Below are 21,454 nucleotides of genomic sequence, written 5' to 3'. Positions count from 1 at the left end.
TTGGATTTCAACCCAATTCTAACAAAAATTTTGATATTTCTTCAAAAAATTTGTATAAAATTGAACTTTTTCAACTCAAAATTCAAAAAGAGTAAGAAAATAAATTCTAAAATCCTGATTTTAAACCAATTTCAAAAAAAATTTGTATATTTAAAAAAAATTTTTAAAAAATTGAACAATTCGAACTCAAAATTTAAAAAAAACAAGGATAATATTTCGAAAAATCTGATTTTTACGAAAATTTTGATATTTTTTATAATTTTTTTTTTATTTAAAATTGGTCAAAAAAATACAGAAAAGTTAAAAATGTTCACTTGATACTCGAAATTCTTTTTAAAAAATTTTTTAAATTAATTAAAAACCAATTTTTTGAAACATTTTCGAAAACTTTCTTTTTAATTTGATAAAAATTAGGAAAAAAATCTAAATAAAATATTTATTTTACAGAAACAATGACATGGGAAGACATCCTGTTAGACGAATCCGAGGAAAATACGCCACGTGCTCGTGCTGGCCATTGTGCTGTTGGTATCCACAGTCGACTTTACGTGTGGTCGGGACGCGATGGTTATCGCAAAGCCTGGAACAACCAGGTTAGGGTGAGCGCTCTTTTCAAATTTAAGTCATCGGTGTGAATCGCAGCCCAATTTTGACTTTTTACTCAAACAATTTTTCTCTTTTTTTTTTATTTGTTCACACTGATTCTTAAATTGTTTAGAGTTTTTTCTATTCCATTCAACTCTTTGCACCTCCCTTTCTCTCTCTCACTGAAAAAAAAATATTTTTTTTTTTCATTTCAAAAAATCTCAAAAAAAAAATTGAATTTTCAGGTTTGTTGCAAAGATTTATGGTACTTAGAAGTTGAGCCGCCAAGTCAAAGCACGAAAGTGCAACTCGTACGTGCCTCAACGAATTCTCTCGAACTGTGTTGGGCCGCAACCCCTACCGCTTCCCATTACATCTTGGAAGTACAAAAAATCCCGACACCTCCGTCGACGCCAACGCCTCCGCAACCCGTCGTTCAAGCACTTCCGCAAGGCATCGAAGATGCTACATCTCCAAGTAAGATTTTATTTTTAATAAATTTTGGGGTTTTTATTGAAAATTTTTATTTTTTTAGTTGCTGTTGGACAAGTTCGCAAACAAGTTCAAGTGCGAAAACCATCTTTGACAACGGTTGTATCGCCGGGTCTTAATAACGTAACGCCAACAGCTGCTGCAAGCACGACGCAAATTATCAATCAAAGTGGAAATATGATTCTTAGTCCACAATCAGCGGTAAGTTTTACTTTTTTTATTTCAAATTTTTTAATTTTTTTTTTAAATTTTTGAAAACATGAAAATTTTAAAAATTTTAAATCAAAAATTTTTTAAATTTTATTAAAATTTTATTTCAACTTATTTTTAATCTTTGGTTTTCAAGGTTAAACTTAAACCAAAAAAGAAAACAGGGAAAAAAATGAAAAAAAAAATTTTTTTTTGATCAAGAAACATTTTTTTCATCCAAATTTAGATAGGAGAAGTCATTAAATTTTTTCATTGAATTTTTAAAAATTTTTAATTGAAGTGAAATTTTTTTTATAGATCTTTGCTAAAAAAATTTGTTATTGTTAAAATTAAAATTTAATAAGGCCGTTCCAAATTTATTGTTTTGTCCCAAAAATTTTTTCAAAGAAAAAGTAAAAAAACATTTAAATACATTAAATATTAAATTTATTTACCTTGCAAAAATTTAAAATATTTTTTTAATTGAAAAAAAATTATATAATTTTTTAAAATTCCTTGAAAAAAAAAAAAAATTAGTGATATTTAAAAAAAAATACTATAAAATTTTTAATTTTGTAAAATTATAAGAAATCCTGAGACTTCCAGTGCAATATAAAAAAATATTTTTGGTTTTTAGGTTGAAAAATATATGAAAAAATACTCAAAAAAGTCTAGTTTTGAAAATTTGACAAAAAATTTATGATTTGAAATTTTCCAAAAATTCTAAGATTAAAAAAAAATAATTTTAAAATAAAAAAAAATAAAAAATAATTTTTAAATTAAAAAAAAAATAATTTTAAAATTAATTTTTATATTTTTTCTTTCAAAAATGATAAAAAAAAGCTTCAAAAATATATTCTTAGAATTAAAAAAAAATTAAAAATATTTTTTTTGTCCTAAAATAAATAAATTTAATTAAAAATTTAATAAAATTGAAATTTTAAGTGTCCTTTGAATTTTTAAAATTATTAAATAATTATTTTTTTTAATAATTTTTTTCAGATTCAGCGTGCTGGCACCTTGGCAAAAGTCCAAACGAAACCCCTTCAAGCGGGCAAACAAACGATCACCGTTTCATCGCCATCTCCGCTGCAATCGAATGTGCGCGTTCTCACCTCGACTCCGCAATCGCAGCAACCCCAACAAATTCACGTGCTTTCCGGCAACCAAACTGTTCGTCTCGCCACGCAACCCACAGTTTCCGGTACGATGATCCGCACGAGTCAAGGCACAATCCAAACGGTTCAAGCAAGCGGCGGCACCGGAAACACTTCCTCGCAACAAATAATTCCCGCGGGACAAACAGCGCAAGTGGGCGGCAAACAAGTGATCATCCATCACACCAACAAATCGATACCCGTGAAATTCAACACGACCGGAAACCAGCCGCATTTCGTGACTCTCGTGAAAACGAGCAAAGGCATGACGGTACAAACGGTGCCGCAAACCGTAAATGTCGTCCAAAAGCCGGGCGGCAGTCAAACGGGCAGCACGCAAATCGTGCAACAAGGAAATATTTTGCATACGCAGGGAACGCAAGTGCTTAACGCGGCGGGATCAACCAATAAAACGGCCGTTGTGAGCGGAAATGTCGTCAAATTGATGCCATCGTCGACAGTGGGCAACAAACAAATTCTCGTAAAGAACTCCAACATGATCCAGATGGGTAAAGTGACGCCCAACATGCAGGGAAAACCCACAATTGTCATCACGAACAAGGCGGGACAGCAAATTCGCACGAATCAGCAGATAATTGTCGTGACGACAACGCCGCAAGTTCGCACGGTTCAAAGTTCGGGCATTGTAACGTCAGCTGCAGGCGGAAATATCGTCAATTTGCAATCGACGCAAGTTTTGAACACCGTCTCGTCGGCAAATGTCGTTCAGCAGGGCAACCAAGTAAAGATGATCCGCGGATTGCAAAGTAACACCGGCAAACCGATCACTTTGACGATGCCGATGGGCATGCAAGGCGCCAAAGTGCAACAAACGCAAGGATTTATGCCGCAAAAGACCCTCACGATTGGCGGAAAAGCACTTACGGTGCAGTTGGCAAGTGCTGGCGGACCCAAAACTGTCACAATTTTACCGGCGGGTCAAAGTGGGCAGATGAGCAATAGCGCCGGCGGGCAACAACAGAAGAAAATTATCGTTGTGCCACAGGGAAAGTTCATCCAGCAAGGTCAACAAATAAAAACGGTCCAAGTTAGCAGTGCCTCGGGCCAAATTATGCAAGTTCAAGACGTAACGGGACAAATTGACCCGAATAGCATCGATATTAACGACATGATCGAGCAAACGGATGGCTTGAATGACATTCGATCACTGCGTCGCGAAGGCGAATCGTCGACAGTTGATTCGGAAAGTGAAGAAGAGACCTTTGAACGACGAACGTCGATCATCAGAAAGTATCCGGGCAAATTTAAAGCTAAAAAACGCGTCAAACCGCGTTACATTCGTCTTGGATTGTACGGCGGAGCTCCAACACCACCCAGAGATGTCACCCCTGCCGATGAAAATGATGAAAAAATGGATGAAATTACGCCGGAAGAGGCTTTGGAGGCACTCGAACAGTCGGATGCCGTCATGAATGACTCCACAGCCACCCAAGAATCCGAGCAACCCTCCAACATGACCGAAGATTCGACAAATATCACACTTCACTTGAGCGGAAACGACACGTCTGATGCTTTGCAACAACTTTCCGCCACAGAACCAGCTGAAAATGCCGTCGAAGAAGAGACAAAAGCGGAAACGACACCCGAAGACGCCATTAAGGAGGAAGAACCGATGGAAGAAGAGCCCGAAGAGAAATTTGACACGTCAAAAGATGCCCAAGATATGCTCGATGCCCAGGATATCGAGTCAAACATCTCCGCAAGCACGTTGTACAAGCCAAAGGAGGACGATGCCGGCGTTGTTGTGATGAAACAGGAACAACCCAAAACTGAAACCGATGAAAAACCGGAAATTAAGACGGAAGACGAGCAATCGGCGACACAAACGGGCGTTCAAGGACCAAGTGAGACAGAAACCGAAGCTGCCAATATCTTGACGACGATTAAAAGTGGCGAACTGATTGCCAATCAGCAGCAATGTTTTGACCTTTTGAGTCAATTTGAGACAAGTACGCAAGCACTCGATTCGTCGAGCCTCATTCAAAAGGAGGAAGATGATGCGAAAGCGGAAGATGGCGCCACGGGAAATTTCTTAGTCACGGAAGATGATATCTTTAAGCAGTTTACGTCGTCTGGACCATTGGATGCGTTGGCATCCGCTGCCTTACAGGCCTCGACAAATCAACAGTTGGCAAGTACGGTGAAAACGACAACCGTGACAAACCGGTCGCCGGGCATTAAGCCACTCGATAATAAGCTGAAGCAAGGGAAGGGCGTGCCAAAGGAAGAGGTGAGTTTTTTTTCATAAAATTTAATTAGAAATAATTAAAAATTTTTTTTTTATTTTTTCGTCGCTTTAAGAGATTTTTTTTTTTTTCTAAATCAAAAATTTCTCCAGTTTTGGTAATTTTTAGACCAAAAGTGGTTTAAATTGATTAAAAATTTTATTTAAATTGGTTCAAAAGTCAATATTTTCCTACTTTTTCAAATTTTCAGTGAAAAAAAAAATAAAATTTGAAATTAAAGCCACCAAAATTCATTTCATACTCTTGTTAAAAAAAAATAAATAAAAATAAGAAATTAAGTTTTAAAATATTTTTCAAAAATAAAAATTTAAAAAAAAAATAAGAAATTAAAAAAGTTTTGAAATTTTTTTTTAAATAATTTTTTAAAAAACTTAGAAATTATCAAGTTTTTGTTATTTCTAATGTTATTTTTATTAAAATTTGCTAATTGAAACATTTTTAAAAAAATAATAGAAAAATCAAAAATAAATTTTAAAAAAAAATTAAACGAAATAATTTTTTTTTCGAAATTCAAATCAAAACTTCATTAAAAATATTTAAAAATAAAAAAAAAATAAAATCAAAATAAAAAAATCTTTAAAAATTAAAAAAAAATGTTCGAAAGTCTTTAAAAAAAATTTAAAATATTCTCTTAAAATAATTGAAAAAAAAATGTGAAAAACTTATAAAAAAAATTTTTAAATTAATTTTTAAATTTATTTTAAATTAAATTAAGGCCGCTCCAAATTTTATTCTATGTTTTTGTCCCCTGCCCCATTTTAAAAGCCGAAAATCCAATGGGGCAAAATAAAAAAAAAAGTTAAAAATTTTATCAAAATTGACCATTTTTTGGTCATTTTCCTTACTTTTTCAAGGAATTTTCAAAAATTTTTTAAAATATTGTTAATTTTTAAAATTTTTTTGTTGAAAATCGAAATTTAAAATGAATTATCTTCCAAAAAAATATTTCCTAAAAATTATTTTTCAAAAATTATTGACGGTTATTTTTAGGAAATTTTTTGTTAAAATTTTTAACTTGAAATACACTTTCAGATTAATTTTAAATCATCAAATCTAAATGTAAATGCCACAAAAACTACTAAAATATTCATGAAAGACCAAAATTTGTTAATATTTTGGCATTTTGTATGAAACAGTATTTCAAAACTTTTTTTTTTATTTTGCCCCCCCCCATTTTGAAAAAAATGTTTTGGGACAAAAACATCGGAAAAAATTTGGAACGGCCTAAATTAAGTTTTAGAAATTCTACGAAAAAAATTTTTATGCTTCGAAATATTTTTTTTTTAATTTTTTGATTAATTTTTTTTTTCTCAACAGCGCAAGGAAAACGAAATCTGGCACACAGTTGGCATTTTTAAAACTTTGACACACACAGTCTCCAATTTCATTGATTACGACGAATGGAATAGCTCGATGTTCCCGAACATGAATTCCGACAATCTTCCGGACTTGTCGAAGAAACGACGCATCACCTTGGAGCCTGGCAAGGCATACCGTTTTAGAATCGCCGCCATTAATGCTGTCGGTCGAAGTGAATGGAGCGAAGTAAGTTTTTAATTTTTTTTTCTTCAAACTTTTTTCTAAAAAAAATTTTTTTCATCAGCCCGCTCCCTTCAAAACCTGCTTCCCCGGATTTCCCGGCGCTCCGTCAGCCATTAAGATCAGCAAATCCACCGATGGCGCTCATTTGTCGTGGGAGGCGCCACCCAGCACGGAAGGCGACATTCTCGAGTACTCCGTTTACCTTGCCGTCAAGGCGCAAAATGCAAAAGAAAAGACCCCGCCATCGCAATTAGCCTTCATCCGGGTGTATTGCGGACCCAATAATCAATGCAACGTCCAAAATAACTCGCTGCAGTCCGCACACATTGACTACAACTCGAAGCCGGCAATTATTTTCCGCATTGCTGCGCGCAACGACAAGGGATACGGACCCGCGACGCAAGTTAGATGGTTGCAAGGTAAGATTTTTTGAAAAAATTCTTAAAAAAAATTCTAAAAAAAATTATTTTTAGATCCCCAAACGGCAAAATCCATATCAGTCAACAACAAACGGGTCATGGAAAAAACGCCGACTGGCGCTGTCAAACGTACGAAAGTTCAGCAGTCACCGCAACAGCACCAATAAGCTAAAAAAAAACACGAAGATGAGATAAAATGTTAATAGTTGTCATTGAGGATTTCCCGCATACACTTTGTTTTTGTTCAATTTAAATATTTTTCTCTTATATATATTTTTGCGTGTGTAAAGCCAATTTACACATTTCTAATTTTAATTAGTTAAAACAAATAATCGACCTTCTAATGATAGAAATAAATAAATACTAAGTACATAATGCGTCGTCCTTAAAAAAAACTATTTTAAAGGCCGACAATAATCAAAAATGTTTCCGATTCTTCCGAAAAAAAAATTATGGTGGAAGAAATTTAAAAAAAAATATTTTTTGATTTGTTAATCAGTCTATAACTAACAAACTTTTAGTTCTTAAGATTGAAGTTTTCAAAACAAAACTAAATTCAAAAAAAAATTTTTTTTTCTAAATAAATATTTCAATTTTGCAGTTTTGAGTTGTAAAATGATTAAAAATGATAAATTAATCAAATTTTTAAATAACTAACAACAGTTTTTTTGCTCTGATTTAGCAATTCAAAACTATGTCAAAGAAAAAAATCAGTTTCAATTTTTTGGCAGTTTTGAGTTTAAAAATGATAAATTAGAGCCCTTTGACAAATTTTTATCCAAATTTACAAAAATAAGTTTTTGACACAGTTTTTGACAAAATTTGTTCAAAACAAAAAAATGTCAAAGAAAAATTTTTTTTTCAGCAATTTTTTGGCAGTTTTGAGATGCAAAATTATTAAAAATGATAAATTAGAGCCCTCTGACAAATTTTTATCCATTTGGAATTTGACAAAAATTTGACGCGTTTATAAAAAAATAAATTTTTTTTTTTTTATCCATTTGGAGCAAGATTTGACAAAAATGGCTTTGACGCAGTTTTTGACACAGTTTTTTTGCTCTTGATTTAGTTTTCAAAACAAAACTATGTCAAAGAAAAAAATTTTTTTCATTTTCTATTTTTTTGCAGTTTTGAGTTGTAAAATGATTAAAAATGATAAATTAGAGCCCTCTGACAAATTTTTATCCATTTGGAGCAAGATTTGACAAAAATGGCTTTGACACAGTTTTTGACACAGTTTTTTTGCTCTTGATTTAGTTTTTAAAACAAAAAATGTCAAAGGAAAAAATTTTTTTTCAGTTTCAATTTTTTGGCAGTTTTGAGTTATAAAATGATTAAAAATGATAAATTAGAGCCCTCTGACAAATTTTTATCCATTTGGAGCAAGATTTGACAAAAATGGCTTTGACGCAGTTTTTGACACAGTTTTTTTGCTCTTGATTTAGTTTTTAAAACAAAACTATGTCAAAGGAAAATTTTTTTTTTCAGTTTCAATTTTTTGGCAGTTTTGAGTTGTAAAATGATTAAAAATGATAAATTAGAGCCCTCTGACAAATTTTTATCCATTTGGAGCAAGATTTGACAAAAATGGCTTTGACGCAGTTTTTGACACAGTTTTTGACACAGTTTTTTTGCTCTTGATTTAGTTTTTAAAACAAAACTATGTCAAAGAAAAATTTTTTTTCAGTTTCAATTTTTTGGCAGTTTTGAGTTATAAAATGATTAAAAATGATAAATTAGAGCCCTCTGACAAATTTTTATCCATTTGGAGCAAGATTTGACAAAAATGGCTTTGACGCAGTTTTTGACACAGTTTTTTTGCTCTTGATTTAGTTTTCAAAACAAAACTATGTCAAAGAAAAAAATTTTTTTCAGTTTCAATTTTTTTGCAGTTTTGAGTTATAAAATGATTAAAAATGATAAATTAGAGCCCTCTGACAAATTTTTATCCATTTGGAGCAAGATTTGACAAAAATGGCTTTGACGCAGTTTTTGACACAGTTTTTTTGCTCTTGATTTAGTTTTTAAAACAAAACTATGTCAAAGGAAAAATTTTTTTTCAGTTTCAATTTTTTGGCAGTTTTGAGTTATAAAATGATTAAAAATGATAAATTAGAGCCCTCTGACAAATTTTTATCCATTTGGAGCAAGATTTGACAAAAATGGCTTTGACACAGTTTTTGACACAGTTTTTTTGCTCTTGATTTAGTTTTTAAAACAAAACTATGTCAAAGAAATTTTTTTTTTCAGTTTCAATTTTTTGGCAGTTTTGAGTTGTAAAATGATTAAAAATGATAAATTAGAGCCCTCTGACAAATTTTTATCCATTTGGAGCAAGATTTGACAAAAATGGCTTTGACACAGTTTTTGACACAGTTTTTGACACAGTTTTTTTGCTCTTGATTTAGTTTTTAAAACAAAACTATGTCAAAGAAATTTTTTTTTTCAGTTTCAATTTTTTGGCAGTTTTGAGTTATAAAATGATTAAAAATGATAAATTAGAGCCCTCTGACAAATTTTTATCCATTTGGAGCAAGATTTGACAAAAATGGCTTTGACGCAGTTTTTGACACAGTTTTTGACACAGTTTTTTTGCTCTTGATTTAGTTTTCAAAACAAAACTATGTCAAAGAAAAAAATTTTTTTCATTTTCTATTTTTTGGCAGTTTTGAGTTGTAAAATGATTAAAAATGATAAATTAGAGCCCTCTGACAAATTTTTATCCATTTGGAGCAAGATTTGACAAAAATGGCTTTGACGCAGTTTTTGACACAGTTTTTGACACAGTTTTTTTGCTCTTGATTTAGTTTTTAAAACAAAACTATGTCAAAGAAAAAATTTTTTTTCAGTTTCAATTTTTTGGCAGTTTTGAGTTATAAAATGATTAAAAATGATAAATTAGAGCCCTCTGACAAATTTTTATCCATTTGGAGCAAGATTTGACAAAAATGGCTTTGACGCAGTTTTTGACACAGTTTTTGACACAGTTTTTTTGCTCTTGATTTAGTTTTCAAAACAAAACTATGTCAAAGAAAAAATTTTTTTTCAGTTTCAATTTTTTGGCAGTTTTGAGTTATAAAATGATTAAAAATGATAAATTAGAGCCCTCTGACAAATTTTTATCCATTTGGAGCAAGATTTGACAAAAATGGCTTTGACGCAGTTTTTGACACAGTTTTTGACACAGTTTTTTTGCTCTTGATTTAGTTTTTAAAACAAAACTATGTCAAAGAAAAAATTTTTTTTCAGTTTCAATTTTTTGGCAGTTTTGAGTTATAAAATGATTAAAAATGATAAATTAGAGCCCTTTTGATAAATTTTTATCCATTTGGTGCAAAATTTGACAAAAATGGCTTTGACGCAGTTTTTGACACAGTTTTTGACACAGTTTTTTTGCTCTTGATTTAGTTTTTAAAACAAAACTATGTCAAAGAAAAAATTTTTTTTTCAGTTTCAATTTTTTGGCAGTTTTGAGTTATAAAATGATTAAAAATGATAAATTAGAGCCCTCTGACAAATTTTTATCCATTTGGAGCAAGATTTGACAAAAATGGCTTTGACGCAGTTTTTGACACAGTTTTTGACACAGTTTTTTTGCTCTTGATTTAGTTTTTAAAACAAAACTATGTCAAAGGAAAAATTTTTTTTCAGTTTCAATTTTTTGGCAGTTTTGAGTTATAAAATGATTAAAAATGATAAATTAGAGCCCTCTGACAAATTTTTATCCATTTGGAGCAAGATTTGACAAAAATGGCTTTGACGCAGTTTTTGACACAGTTTTTTTGCTCTTGATTTAGTTTTTAAAACAAAACTATGTCAAAGAAAAATTTTTTTTCAGTTTCAATTTTTTGGCAGTTTTGAGTTATAAAATGATTAAAAATGATAAATTAGAGCCCTCTGACAAATTTTTATCCATTTGGAGCAAGATTTGACAAAAATGGCTTTGACGCAGTTTTTGACACAGTTTTTTTGCTCTTGATTTAGTTTTTAAAACAATACTATGTCAAAGAAAAATTTTTTTTCAGTTTACAATTTTTTGGCAGTTTTGAGTTATAAAATGATTAAAAATGATAAATTAGAGCCCTCTGACAAATTTTTATCCATTTGGAGCATGATTTGACAAAAATGGCTTTGACGCAGTTTTTGACACAGTTTTTTTGCTCTTGATTTAGTTTTTAAAACAATACTATGTCAAAGAAAAATTTTTTTTCAGTTTCAATTTTTTGGCAGTTTTGAGTTGTAAAATGATTAAAAATGATAAATTAGAGCCCTCTGACAAATTTTTATCCATTTGGAGCAAGATTTGACAAAAATGGCTTTGACAGTTTTTGATTTAGTTTTCCTCTTGATTTAGTTTTCAAAACAAAACTATGTCAAAGAAAAATTTTTTTTTTCAGTTTCTATTTTTTGGCAGTTTTGAGTTGTAAAATGATTAAAAATGATAAATTAGAGCCCTCTGACAAATTTTTATCCATTTGGAGCAAGATTTGACAAAAATGGCTTTGACAGTTTTTGACACAGTTTTTGACACAGTTTTTTTGCTCTTGATTTAGTTTTTAAAACAAAACTATGTCAAAGAAAAATTTTTTTTCAGTTTCAATTTTTTGGCAGTTTTGAGTTATAAAATGATTAAAAATGATAAATTAGAGCCCTCTGACAAATTTTTATCCATTTGGAGCAAGATTTGACAAAAATGGCTTTGACGCAGTTTTTGACACAGTTTTTGACACAGTTTTTTTGCTCTTGATTTAGTTTTTAAAACAAAACTATGTCAAAGGAAAAATTTTTTTTCAGTTTCAATTTTTTGGCAGTTTTGAGTTGTAAAATGATTAAAAATGATAAATTAGAGCCCTCTGACAAATTTTTATCCATTTGGAGCAAGATTTGACAAAAATGGCTTTGACGCAGTTTTTGACACAGTTTTTTTGCTCTTGATTTAGTTTTTAAAACAAAACTATGTCAAAGGAAAAATTTTTTTTCAGTTTCAATTTTTTGGCAGTTTTGAGTTGTAAAATGATTAAAAATGATAAATTAGAGCCCTCTGACAAATTTTTATCCATTTGGAGCAAGATTTGACAAAAATGGCTTTGACGCAGTTTTTGACACAGTTTTTTTGCTCTTGATTTAGTTTTTAAAACAAAACTATGTCAAAGGAAAAATTTTTTTTCAGTTTCAATTTTTTGGCAGTTTTGAGTTGTAAAATGATTAAAAATGATAAATTAGAGCCCTCTGACAAATTTTTATCCATTTGGAGCAAGATTTGACAAAAATGGCTTTGACGCAGTTTTTGACACAGTTTTTTTGCTCTTGATTTAGTTTTTAAAACAAAACTATGTCAAAGGAAAAATTTTTTTTCAGTTTCAATTTTTTGGCAGTTTTGAGTTATAAAATGATTAAAAATGATAAATTAGAGCCCTCTGACAAATTTTTATCCATTTGGAGCAAGATTTGACAAAAATGGCTTTGACGCAGTTTTTGACACAGTTTTTGACACAGAAAAATTTTTTTTTTTTTCTCAGTTTTGATTTAAAAGATTTTTTAGAAACAAATTTTTATCCATTTGGAGCAAGAAATTTGACAAAAATGGCCCTCATGTCAAAGTCAAAGGAAAATTTTTTTTTCAGTTTCAATTTTTTGGCAGTTTTGAGTTATAAAATGATTAAAAATGATAAATTAGAGCCCTCTGACAAATTTTTATCCATTTGGAGCAAGATTTGACAAAAATGGCTTTGACGCAGTTTTTGACACAGTTTTTGACACAGTTTTTTTTGCTCTTAATTTAGTTTTCAAAACAAAACTATGTCAAAAAAATTTTTTTTTCAGTTTCAATTTTTTGGCAGTTTTGAGTTATAAAATGATTAAAAATGATAAATTAGAGCCCTCTGACAAATTTTTATCCATTTGGAGCAAGATTTGACAAAAATGGCTTTGATAAAATTTAAAAAAAAATTATCAAAAAATTAAACATTTTAAAAAATTTCATAAAAATCGGGACACAAAAATTTGGATATCTGGTCATCATATCTCATCCCCACCACTTTCCCTACTCCGATTCTCTCTGTGCCGCGTCATAAAAACACCTCGCAACTGAGAACGGAATGCAGATAGATTTTATATTTCATTGAAGAAGGTTCATCGCACAACACACAAAAGTTCTCTAAATGAATTCATTTGTATGAGTTGTTGTTTAAAAAAAGAAAAGAAATATTATTATTAGTGCTTTACATATACATACATATAACTACTACCGTATCTAATTACGAGATTATCGAAAACTCGAAAAACGTATGATCCGACATCTTTTTACTCGTTAAACAAAAACAAAAAATATTTATTTTCATCAAAGCAACTTCTACTTCTTGGAAAAATCCTTTTATGGCCGAGTCGAGTCACACAAAAAAATTGTTTCGGGTCAGGGACTTTGACCTCTGTTCCGCTCTATTTCGTGACTCTCGAGCCTCTTTCGAAGTCCGAAGCGTGAGCCTTTTTTTTTTGGGCGTAGCAACCATCGCTTCATCGATCTAATTAATTGCCAAAAAAGCGATAAATTTTTCATGCTACCAAAAAAAAAGTCTCATTTACGCGTCATTTTCAGCAGTAATATCAGCTGCCATATTGAATACACTCACAAAGGCAGGGCACGTCGTAGCGAGAGTCTGTGTCGATAGAAAACGACAAAAAAATTCATTTTATGACAATCATCAACCGATGTGTGTTGAAAATTAATGCAGCTTAATTTAAATTAATAGATTTTTGGTACCAAAATACGAAAAAAAAATTTGCTGAAGAAGTGAAATTTTTGAGAAACACGAAATTTTTGAGAAAAAATAGCTTTTGTTGTGTAAGTAATTGTCGCCACCTAAAAAAAATCATCATTATCGTCATTGAATTTTAATTGTGTGACGTAATGACGAGAATTTTCTGCTGTGTTGAGACTATTTTTGGCGTATAAAAGGATTTTTCAAGGAAAAAGTTGCGAAAAATTTGCATGGTTGTGATTAAATTCCATAAAAAAGCTGCAAAAAATGCTGCGATGAGAGAAAGCGAGCATCATTGAACATCATTAAAGTTGATGACTTGAGCATTCGTATCGACACAGAGTATGTACGTAACGTAGCGACACATATTTGCTTGGATAGGGGTCCATTGTAATTTTAAAAAGCGCACATTTTGACCTAAAAATTCATTTTTCTGATGTTTTTTATTGAAAATTTTGATGAAAATTAGACGTCGGTAATTTTTTGTGAAAATTTCCACGCCGATTTTCCAAGAAAAGTGGAAAATTTTATGGAAAATTACAAAAATTAACAATCAATCAGGTTCTGTTTCGATACGAATGTCTCTATTAAGCGTTTTTTTTTTAAATATTCAATGAGCCATTGTGGAAAAAAGTCCAGTCGTCATTAAAAATTCAAAGGGAAACGTGGATTTTCATGAATTGTTTGTTTTTGTTGCTGTACGAGTCACAGACATACGTGAATTTCCCCTTTTTTGACGCTCTCTCTCGATTTTCTCCACTTTTGTTTGAACAATCGCAACATTTTTGCCGTTGACTGGCTTGAAGAGTGTTTTAAAAGGCTTTTTTTCTTCAAATAGACCATGAGCGACAAAGAAGATTTGGAAGATGGCGAAATTGAGGATGACGAAGAGGAAGAAATGCCCGCCGAAGGGGCTAATAATGAAAATGCCAGCAAGCCAGACGGTGATTCAGAGCAAAAAAAGGCTTCAGAAAAGAAACCTGAGAAGATTGAGAAGCGAAGTGGCTCGATGGAAGGTAATTTTTGTCCTAAAAAAAAGATTTTCCTTTTAAAACTCGAAATTTTTAGATGACTGGACAACAAATGTCGAAAAAACGATGGCAAATATGTTGAAAAAGGCAGGCGTTGAGCCACCATTGCCGAATATCACGGCAAAAGAGCCAGCGGAAGAGCCTCCCGTTCCCAAAAGTCGAAAGCGTCGCAAGCCAAAGTCGGAACGGAACAAAAACAAGGAAAGTAAAAAGGCGGCGGATAATTCGACGCCCCAAAAACGACAAAAAATGAATGAAGATGACGGGGAAGAGTATGCCGATGAGTATGAAATGATGAATGTTCGAGGAGGATCGCCGCCCCCGAATATGGGAACGATTGTATTGGATGATGATTCTGTCAAGGGATCTTCTGATGCGGAAAGTTACGACTCGGATGAGTATCGGAAGATGTCGTATGAGGAACGGAGACAGCGGAGACGAGAACAAATGCGTCAAAATCGGAGGGAACGTTCGAAGGAACGAGAACGCGAGGATCGAAGACGTGATAGGGAGCGAGAACGTGATCGACGGGATCGGGAAAGGAATGATGTGAGTAATTTTTATTATTTTTTAAGACATTTTTTCTTCATTTGTTCAATGGATTTTTAAAAGAATTTTAATATTTTTGTTTGAACATTTCGAATTTTTTTCCATTTTCAAACAAACCTTTAAACATTTTATTTTTTCGCAAAATATTTTAAAATATTTTTAAAGATCTTCCTTATTTTTTTATTTTTGCATAATTTTTATTCCATATTTTAAATAATTTTTTTAATTAAAAATTTAATTTAATTTTTTTGACAAGTTTATTTTCAATATTTTTTTATTAAAATTTATTTTTTCCATTTTTAATAATTTTTTTTCTAAATTTTTGCCTCGATTTTTGCTTCAAAGAGTAAAAAATATCTTAATTTAATTTTTTTTTATTATTTTGAACAGCTAAGATTTTATTTAATTTTTTTTTTTGTAAATTAACAAGAACAACATTTAAAAAATTTTCTATATTTTTTCTATTATTTTATCATTTTTCCTTCTATATTTTTAATATTTTTTTTTTAATTAAAAAATTTATTTTAATTTTTTTGAATAATTTTTCCAATTTTTGAAATAAATATTTTTAATTTAATTTTATTTTTTAAATTTTATTTTATTTATAAAAATAGAAAAATTTTATTCAAAATTAAGTAAATTATGAAGCTTAATAAATTAAATTAAATTAATTAAAAAAATAATAAATTTAATTTATTTTTTTTATTTTCTATATTTTTTCATAAATTTTTATTTCATATTTTAATAATATTTTAATTTAAATTTTTTATTTTATTTTTTTTGAATAATTCTTCCAATTTTTTAAATATTATTAGGTAATTTTATTTTATTTTTGAATAATTTTTCATGTATATTGAGAAATTTTTTTACAAATTTAAAAATTTAAGGATTTTTAACAAAATTGATAAAAATTTTTGGAAAAAAAATTTTAATTTTACTTTTTTACTTTTTATTATTAAATTAAAAATTAGAAAAATTTAATTTAAAATTTAATTAATTTTAAAGCTTTATAAATTTTTAATTAAAAAAAATTAGAAAAATATAATTTAAAATTAAATTAATTTTATATAATTTTTTTTTTCTAAATTTTTGGTTTAAAAAAATAATTCTTTTATAAATTTAGTCAAATTTTGGAATAAATAATTTTTTTTGTTATTCAAAAATATTTTTTCGAAGGCAAAAAATAAAAATAAATTTTAAACAAATTTAAAATTTTTATTTAAAACAAATTTTAATCATTTTAGGACCATTACGATCGTCGCGAGCCCCGAAAACTGGAAATTTGCAAATTCTACTTACTCGATTGTTGTGCAAAGCGGGACAAATGTAGCTACTTACATTCAGAATTCCCGTGCAAATACTACTACCTAGGCATGAAATGCCCCCTGAAAGACTGCAAATTCAATCATGGCAAGCCGCTAACCGATCAATTCCGTGGCATCCTGTTGAAGCATTTGGAAACTGCCCCAAAGGAGATTCTCGGTGACTTTCCCCGCATCGGGCGCGAAAAAGCTCTCAAACTCATGGATGCACAACACTTGAAGCTGCTCGCGCGAGAACGTGGCGAAAAAGAACCCGACACACTCTCAAACACGCCCAATATTCCGTCGCTGCTGGACTCGATAATGCCGAAAAATCGCAACAACAGCCAAGAAAATCGTCAAAGAAGATCGCGATGGTGCGACATGAATATCCCGCCGGCGCCAACGCTGCCCGATGAACAACAAACCCCCAAAGCGAGCATTCCGGAGTACATGAACATCAAAAATATGACGGGAATTTTGACGGCGAAGCAAATTGAGCAACTTTTGGAGATGGGAATCGAAAGTGTGGACCAAATAAAGCAATTGACGCTGCTGCAAATGGACAATATTGGCTTGACAATCACGCAAATCAAGGAAGTGCAAGAAAATGTGCAAAATTTGGAGAAAGTAATGCTGGCGGAGAAGCAAAAAGACGATGAAAACTCGAGAACGCCTCAAGCATCGCCATCGCCGCCTCCTGCAACAACTCAGCCATCTGTGATAAACAAAGATTTGGATTTGCGGATACCGCCGCCCGATATTATCGCGCCTCCCGTCGTCGTTGACGTCGATTTGAGATTTCCGCCGCCTTCGACAACGACTTCCCTATCGAGTCTTTCCAATGTTCCCATTACCAGCAGTGTGGCGTTACAAGCTTTAGACACCTCGAAGCCGCCTCCCTCCGCAGAAATCGACGAACCACCAATCGACCCGCAAAAACTGCAAAATTTCCGTGCCATGTTCGGCGGCAGTTCGAGCAGCTCGAGTCTCGTCGACTTTTCGCAGTATTTAAAAGATGCCAGCATGAAAGAATTGTCCGATGAACCGGCAAAAGATGACGCAACGCCAAAAGACGAACAAAATTTCCCGGAAGACGACGAATCCGAGTTGCAAATTGACGAGTCGTGCTACAGCGACGAGGAACGCGACAAGAAAAACGAACAAAAGGAGGACGAACCAAAGTCGTCTGACGAAACCATCATGTCGCCGGTCCACACGCAAGAATCCATCATCGCCACCCTCAAGGAACTCGAAAAAATGAAGCAAAAGGAGCAGGAAGAGAAACAAGCGATGCAAAGTACGTCAATTTCGTCGCTTCCGACGACAGCTTCTTACAACCCAGCAATTGAGGGTCTCAGCACTTTTAGTTCGTTTTATGAGCCAGCGCCCGAAAAGACGGAAAAGCCATCCACGGAACGTGTTAGACGCATATCAAATGAAATAAAGTCGCCGTCGTTGAGTGACTCGGCAGACGAAAGTGTCATCAAGAGACCAAGTATCTACGATCACTACTCGGATGACGATGAAAATGATGATTACGGAAATATTGCGAAGAAAACGGATAAAGATATGCGGATGGCAGCCATTGATACGGACACGGGAGATATCGACTTGCGTCTTCCATTCAAGCCAATTTTAGCGTCGCTTATACCAGCGAGTGAGATAAATGCGTCGATAACGGCGCATCCACCAATCAGTTATAAGGTAAGAATTTTTATTTAAATTTTACAAAACATCGATAAAAAATAGGAAAAAAATTTGGAAAATTCATGAAAAATCGCCAAGTTTTTCAAAAAAAAAAAAAAATTAAAAACTTAAAAAAAATAATTTTTTATATAAAAAATGGTAAAAATTTTTTACGAAAAATTTAAAAAAAAATCTATGAAAATTTATAAAATTTTCCGGAGAATTTAAAACATTAAATTCTTAAACCTTATATAAAAATTTAATTTTTTTTATTAAATAAAATTTAGAGAATAATCATCACTTTATTCAAGAAAAACTTGAAAAAGTCAAAGAATTTTAATTTAAATTTTTCTTAAAAATTTTTATAAACTCGGAAAAATTGTGGAAAATTCATGAAACATCGTATTTTTTTTTCGAAAAAAAAATGTAAGAGACAAATTAATTACAGAAACAAATTAAAAAATAAAAATTTCTTAAAAAATATTAAGAAAAATAAAAAAATAATTTTATGAAAATTCGGAAAAATCAATTTATTTGAAAAAATTAAAAAGTAAAACTTAATCGAAAATTTCAAATTTTTTTATGGAGAAAAAACTTAAAAATTTAAGAATAATTATGACTTTGTTTAAGAAAAACTCGGAAAAATCAAAATATTTCCACAAAATTAAAAATCGTGTATTTTCATAATTGTCTAAAATTGTAGAAAACAAGATAATGAGAATTTGTTCACATTTCTTAAATTTCAATTGTTTTTACAATTTTTAAAAATTTTTTTTTTATTGATTTCTCGGAAATTTTTTGAATTTTCATGATTTTCCCTGAATTTTTCTTTAAAAAATTAAAATTGTAATTATTTTTTTGGAAAATTCTTTTAAGATTTTACTAAAAAAAATTTTACTTTAAATTTTTTTTTAAACATACTTAAAATTTTTTTTTGGGAAAATCTTGAAAGAATTTTCCAAAAAAATTTTCATGAATGTTGAGAAAAGTTGTTTTTTTAGCTCAAACGTCTTACGGCGGATCGAAACGATTTATTTCGTTCTAAGACGGCTTTAAAACCTAAAAAAGGTTCATTTTATTTCAGTAATTTTTCTCTTATAAATAGTTCTTATTTCTTACGGTTTCTTTCTCTAAATTAATTTCATCTTCTTAGTCGCTAGTTTTTTGCCTTCACAGTACTAAATTTCTAAAAACTTTCAAGTCAATTTGACTTACATATGACCTTGACATAAACATACATATATGTTGCCTCTTTGATTATTTTCGCTCAATTTCTTTCTTAATCGAATCTAAATTATATCAAAGATGTTAAAAAATTTGAATCAATAAATTAAATGTCTATCTTACTAGTTATTTCTTCTTAAAATATTTGTTGAAATTACTAATTCTGAATCAAATGTTCTTGTGTTCTGTCGAACACTCTTATTGTTAATGCGACTTTTTAATTCAAATCTTACTTAAATCTTAAATTCGTTATATTTTGTAACAATGAAAATTAAAAAAAAATCCGAGAAATCAAAAAAAAAAAAATTAAAAAAATCGTAAAAATAATGGAAATTTGAGAAATTGTAGAGGAAAGCTAAAAATAATTTTAAAAAATGAAAATTCATGAAAAATTTATAGTTTTTTGGAAAATTTTAATTTTTTTTTGGAAAATCATGAAAGCTTTGATTTTTTCTAAATCATTAGAAAAAAATTAAAATCTCAAAATTAAAATTTTCCGAAAATTCAAAAAAAAAAAAAAAAAATCAAAAAACCAAATATTAAAAATAATTTTAATAATTTTTATTAATTTTTCTTTGCAGGTTCATGAAATAGAGATTCCAAAGCCATCTTTCCGTGGACTAAAACACGCCAAAGGCTCCCTAGAGAACGTGAATGATCCGCGACTCGTTCGTCTCTTAGGCTTAAAAACCGATTCTCGCTCGAGACGTGATTCGCGCTCATCTGATTATGATTCCTCCGCTACTCCAAGATCGCCTGATCCGGTCCCGAACAAGCCTGCACCTCGTTTGGATCCTCGTCAACGCCGCCGAGAAGAATTAGCACAACAAGCATCCTCCAGTACGTTGATCTCGTCGCCCAATAGCACGAACAACAGTCACAACGTCAAAGAATCCAATCAGCTCGACATGCCAGGCCTCATGGTACTCTTACAGAAATCCGGATGGTACCAACAACTCAATTCAAACAGCAAAATTAGCGTAAATCAAACACTCGCACGTCTCTCGGGCGAAATCAAGAAATTCCATCAAGATCCGGCATCGGATAAAGTGTTCGATTTAAGTCTCGTCGCCGCCGATCCAATAATTCAACATATCCTGAACAACTTGGGCGTGTATCTGAATGAGCACGGATACTTTTGTCATGTGGACGACACGCCGAAGCAACCGCCACCAATTTTGCCCAATTTATCGCAACCGCCGCCCGGTACCTTGCCAATGAATTTGCCAGCGGGACTCGATTTGAACGTACTAAACAACCTCGGATCGATTTTGCAGCAGCAACAACAACGCCCAAACTTTATTCCGCCGCCGCGTCCTTCGTTGCTTGGCATGCCGCCGCCCTTACTCACAAATCCGCTGCTAAGTGAAAGCGTTTTAGGGGCTGCCATGCGAGGATTGTTACCGCCATCGTTGAATGTGCCACCGCCTAATCTCATAAATGATAATTTCAATCGAAGAGCGCCGCCTCTGCAACATAACGACAGACGCGGGAACAACTGGGGAGGTAATAATAACAGAAGAAATAACGATTATCGATCAGATCCCCGTAGAAATCGCGATTAAATTAATTTTTTTTATTTTTTTTGTAAATATGAACAAGACTTTGTCCCATGGGAAGCAATATCGATGGCTTCCATTTAAAGCAAGTAACGCGAAAAAGTTTTAAATTGTATTGCTTTTGAACTTTGTTCCTCTTCTTCGCCACTCATTAACAGCAATTTAGGCTAATATTTAACTAAAAGTTAGATTTTAAGTAATAAATTTACTTCTTAAACATTTTAATGAAATTTTTACAGATTTTCCTTTTACCTTCTATGAGACAAAAAAAAATGAATGAAACACAACTCAAATATTGAATGAATGCTCAAATGACATGACTTGAAAAAAAACGAAATTTTTATGACTTTTCAGGTATTTTTAGCAGTTTTTTGAAGAATTCTTAAAGGTAATTTGAATTTTCTAAAATTCTCAGTTGGAAAATAGAATTCAGAATTTCTATGCATAATTTTGATAATTTTTCATGGATTTTTTTTTTGTAGAAAGAATTTTCAAATTTCAATATTTCTTAATTTTATAAATTTTTGCTGCAAATTATCAAATATTTTCTATTTCATAACCGAAAATTTACTTCCAATGAGTCTATCAACAGAATAAAAAAATCAAAAAATTCAAAAATCAAGGAGATTTGAATGAAAATCATCTTTAGAATGAATATTTATTCAATTTTAGGCTTAAAAGTGATCAAAAAA

At 31.2% G+C, this 21,454-nt stretch overlaps 4 protein-coding genes and 1 long non-coding RNA gene across 7 annotated transcripts in view; 2 read left to right on the top strand and 3 right to left on the bottom strand.

Annotated features, from left to right (window-relative positions):
• Nucleotides 1–378, bottom strand: part of LOC134835451 (fatty acid synthase-like) — a 7,242-nt gene extending 6,864 nt beyond the window's left edge. The window contains exons 1-2 of the mRNA XM_063850330.1: nt 363–378; nt 322–329 (exon numbers count right to left, since the gene is read on the bottom strand). Of these exons, the coding sequence (XP_063706400.1) occupies nt 322–329; nt 363–378 (24 nt within the window). The remainder of the gene's footprint in view (nt 1–321; nt 330–362) is intronic.
• LOC134835721 (transcriptional activator protein Pur-beta-A) overlaps nt 1–21,454 on the bottom strand; it is a 356,196-nt gene that overhangs the window by 72,848 nt on the left and 261,894 nt on the right. The gene's annotated exons all lie outside the window — the stretch shown is intronic.
• Nucleotides 452–7,150, top strand: LOC134834246 (host cell factor 1-like). 2 transcript variants are annotated; one of them, XM_063848833.1, is made up of 7 exons: nt 452–593; nt 831–1,062; nt 1,121–1,278; nt 2,269–4,674; nt 6,008–6,235; nt 6,294–6,651; nt 6,706–7,150. In XM_063848833.1, exons 1-7 carry the CDS (start codon nt 453–455, stop codon nt 6,816–6,818), a joined length of 3,636 nt encoding a protein of 1,211 aa, XP_063704903.1. In that variant the 5' UTR covers nt 452; the 3' UTR covers nt 6,819–7,150. The 2 variants fall into 2 exon arrangements, with proteins under 2 accessions (XP_063704903.1, XP_063704902.1); XM_063848832.1 differs by having other exon boundaries at nt 452–599.
• Nucleotides 12,777–20,981, top strand: LOC134834643 (protein suppressor of sable). Its single transcript, XM_063849379.1, has 5 exons — nt 12,777–12,936; nt 14,248–14,425; nt 14,478–14,989; nt 16,234–17,997; nt 19,785–20,981. The coding sequence occupies exons 2-5, from the start codon at nt 14,251–14,253 to the stop codon at nt 20,766–20,768; spliced, it is 3,435 nt and encodes a 1,144-aa protein (XP_063705449.1). The 5' UTR covers nt 12,777–12,936; nt 14,248–14,250; the 3' UTR covers nt 20,769–20,981.
• On the bottom strand, nt 18,934–19,350 carry LOC134834644 (uncharacterized). The gene is made up of 3 exons (XR_010162174.1): nt 19,327–19,350; nt 19,099–19,268; nt 18,934–19,038 (listed from the first exon to the last, which is right to left on the bottom strand). It is a non-coding gene; the product is annotated as an uncharacterized LOC134834644 (long non-coding RNA).

This window comes from Culicoides brevitarsis, chromosome 3 (genome assembly GCF_036172545.1).
Source record: "Culicoides brevitarsis isolate CSIRO-B50_1 chromosome 3, AGI_CSIRO_Cbre_v1, whole genome shotgun sequence".
Classification (NCBI taxonomy): Eukaryota; Metazoa; Arthropoda; class Insecta; order Diptera; family Ceratopogonidae; genus Culicoides; species Culicoides brevitarsis.
Note: the sequence above shows the minus strand (reverse complement) of the source record. Positions and strands in the feature narration are given on the sequence as shown.